The sequence below is a fragment of the Frankliniella occidentalis genome, unplaced genomic scaffold (genome assembly GCF_000697945.3).
Source record: "Frankliniella occidentalis isolate FOCC.00 unplaced genomic scaffold, Focc_3.1 Scaffold273, whole genome shotgun sequence".
In the NCBI taxonomy this organism is placed as follows: domain Eukaryota; kingdom Metazoa; phylum Arthropoda; class Insecta; order Thysanoptera; family Thripidae; genus Frankliniella; species Frankliniella occidentalis.
Genome location: NW_026267399.1, coordinates 353,085 through 354,399, shown reverse-complemented (window position 1 = coordinate 354,399; position 1,315 = coordinate 353,085). Strand labels below are relative to the sequence as shown.

Genomic DNA, 1,315 nt, shown 5'->3' with positions numbered 1-1,315 from the left:
TATGTGAGCTGCAGGGGTCGCGGGGCGCAGAGGTCATCGCGGAGGTCCCCGCAAAACAATCTCAGATCACATTGGCGTCTCGTGCCGTATCGTGCATGACAGCGCTTATCTCCGCGCCAGGCTGACCCCTCCCCTTTCCCTCTCTCTCTCTTTCTCTCCCTTTCCCTCTCTCTTTCTCTCCCTCCGCCTCCCTCTCCTCCTCCCCCTACGCCAGCAGCCTCACCGCGATATCGGCGCCCCGGGCCTTGAACTTGGCCGCGCGGATGATCACGTAACCGTTATGCAAAAACGGTATCACTTCGGGAGGTACCGATAGCGGCAGTGAGGCACTGGGGCTGGCGAGCCGTCACGCGGGCGTGACCCCCGGCGTCGACCTCCCGGCGAGCCGCGCCGAGCCCGGTCCAGCAGCCAGCGCTGTCCGGCGAGGACCGTAAGGACCCCCTTTTGTTGGGTCGACAGCGCTGCCAATCAGGCACCGGGGCCACGGCGAGCGGCAGGGGCAGAGGGGCCGCAGGGGCCGGCCTCCGCTCGCCTTCAGCGTGCACCCGGGGCGGGTGGGGCGGGTCTGGAGCCACCAATGTTGCACTCCGTGGCCTCCATGGTGGACGTGACAAAGGCCACGGCCGCGCGGCCGAGGCCACGGCCAAGGTGGGGGCCGCGGCAAAGCACGGCGCGCGCGCGCCCGCTATGCACGCCACGACCGGCGCGCGCGTTGGGCTGCCTAAGTTCACGGCGCCGCCGGTGCCCCGCGGGCTAGAAATGTTAAACAGCGGAAACGTACTACCATACGCGTGCGCGCATCCATTACCCATCCGGAGCAGGCGAGTCTACCGCATTCTCCGGCCGGCAATCCCCGCCAGGAGCGAAGACAATAAAAGAAGTTAAGAGGTACGGCGTGCTGACTGTACGCCCAAACGACTTGATCGACTGGATGGATGGCCGGTCCGGCAGCAGATCGCCGCCGCACCGTTGCAAACCATTCCACCAAAGGCCCCATCACACCGGGGCGAAACGCGAACGCGAGACACCGTGTCGGGCAAACTGCAACGCGGAGTTAAAAGTAAAAGCGCCCTTCTCGCCTGACCTTGACTGATTGACGGCACCACACTCACGCGTGTGCGAAAGGTACATGTTTTTAAACGCCTCACGTGGTCGCACTGCGCCAAGTCGCGTATTTGCTCCGCGCCGGAATAGTATTAGTTTAAGGTTAGCCGGCCGTGTGAAGAGATCCACTTAGAGCCGGGATGCCACTGACGCGCGGGCGGCGCAGCCACTTCCGCCGCAGACACGCACTCTGCGATATTTGGATTCGGTC

The 1,315-nt window shown here is 64.3% G+C and overlaps 1 protein-coding gene across 1 annotated transcript in view; it reads right to left on the bottom strand.

Annotated features, from left to right (window-relative positions):
- LOC113214773 (fatty acid synthase) overlaps positions 1–997 on the bottom strand; it is an 8,558-nt gene extending 7,561 nt beyond the window's left edge. The window contains exon 1 of the mRNA XM_052273461.1: positions 968–997. Within this exon, the coding sequence (XP_052129421.1) occupies positions 968–997 (30 nt within the window). The remainder of the gene's footprint in view (positions 1–967) is intronic.
- Between the last annotated feature and the right edge of the window lie 318 nt (positions 998–1,315).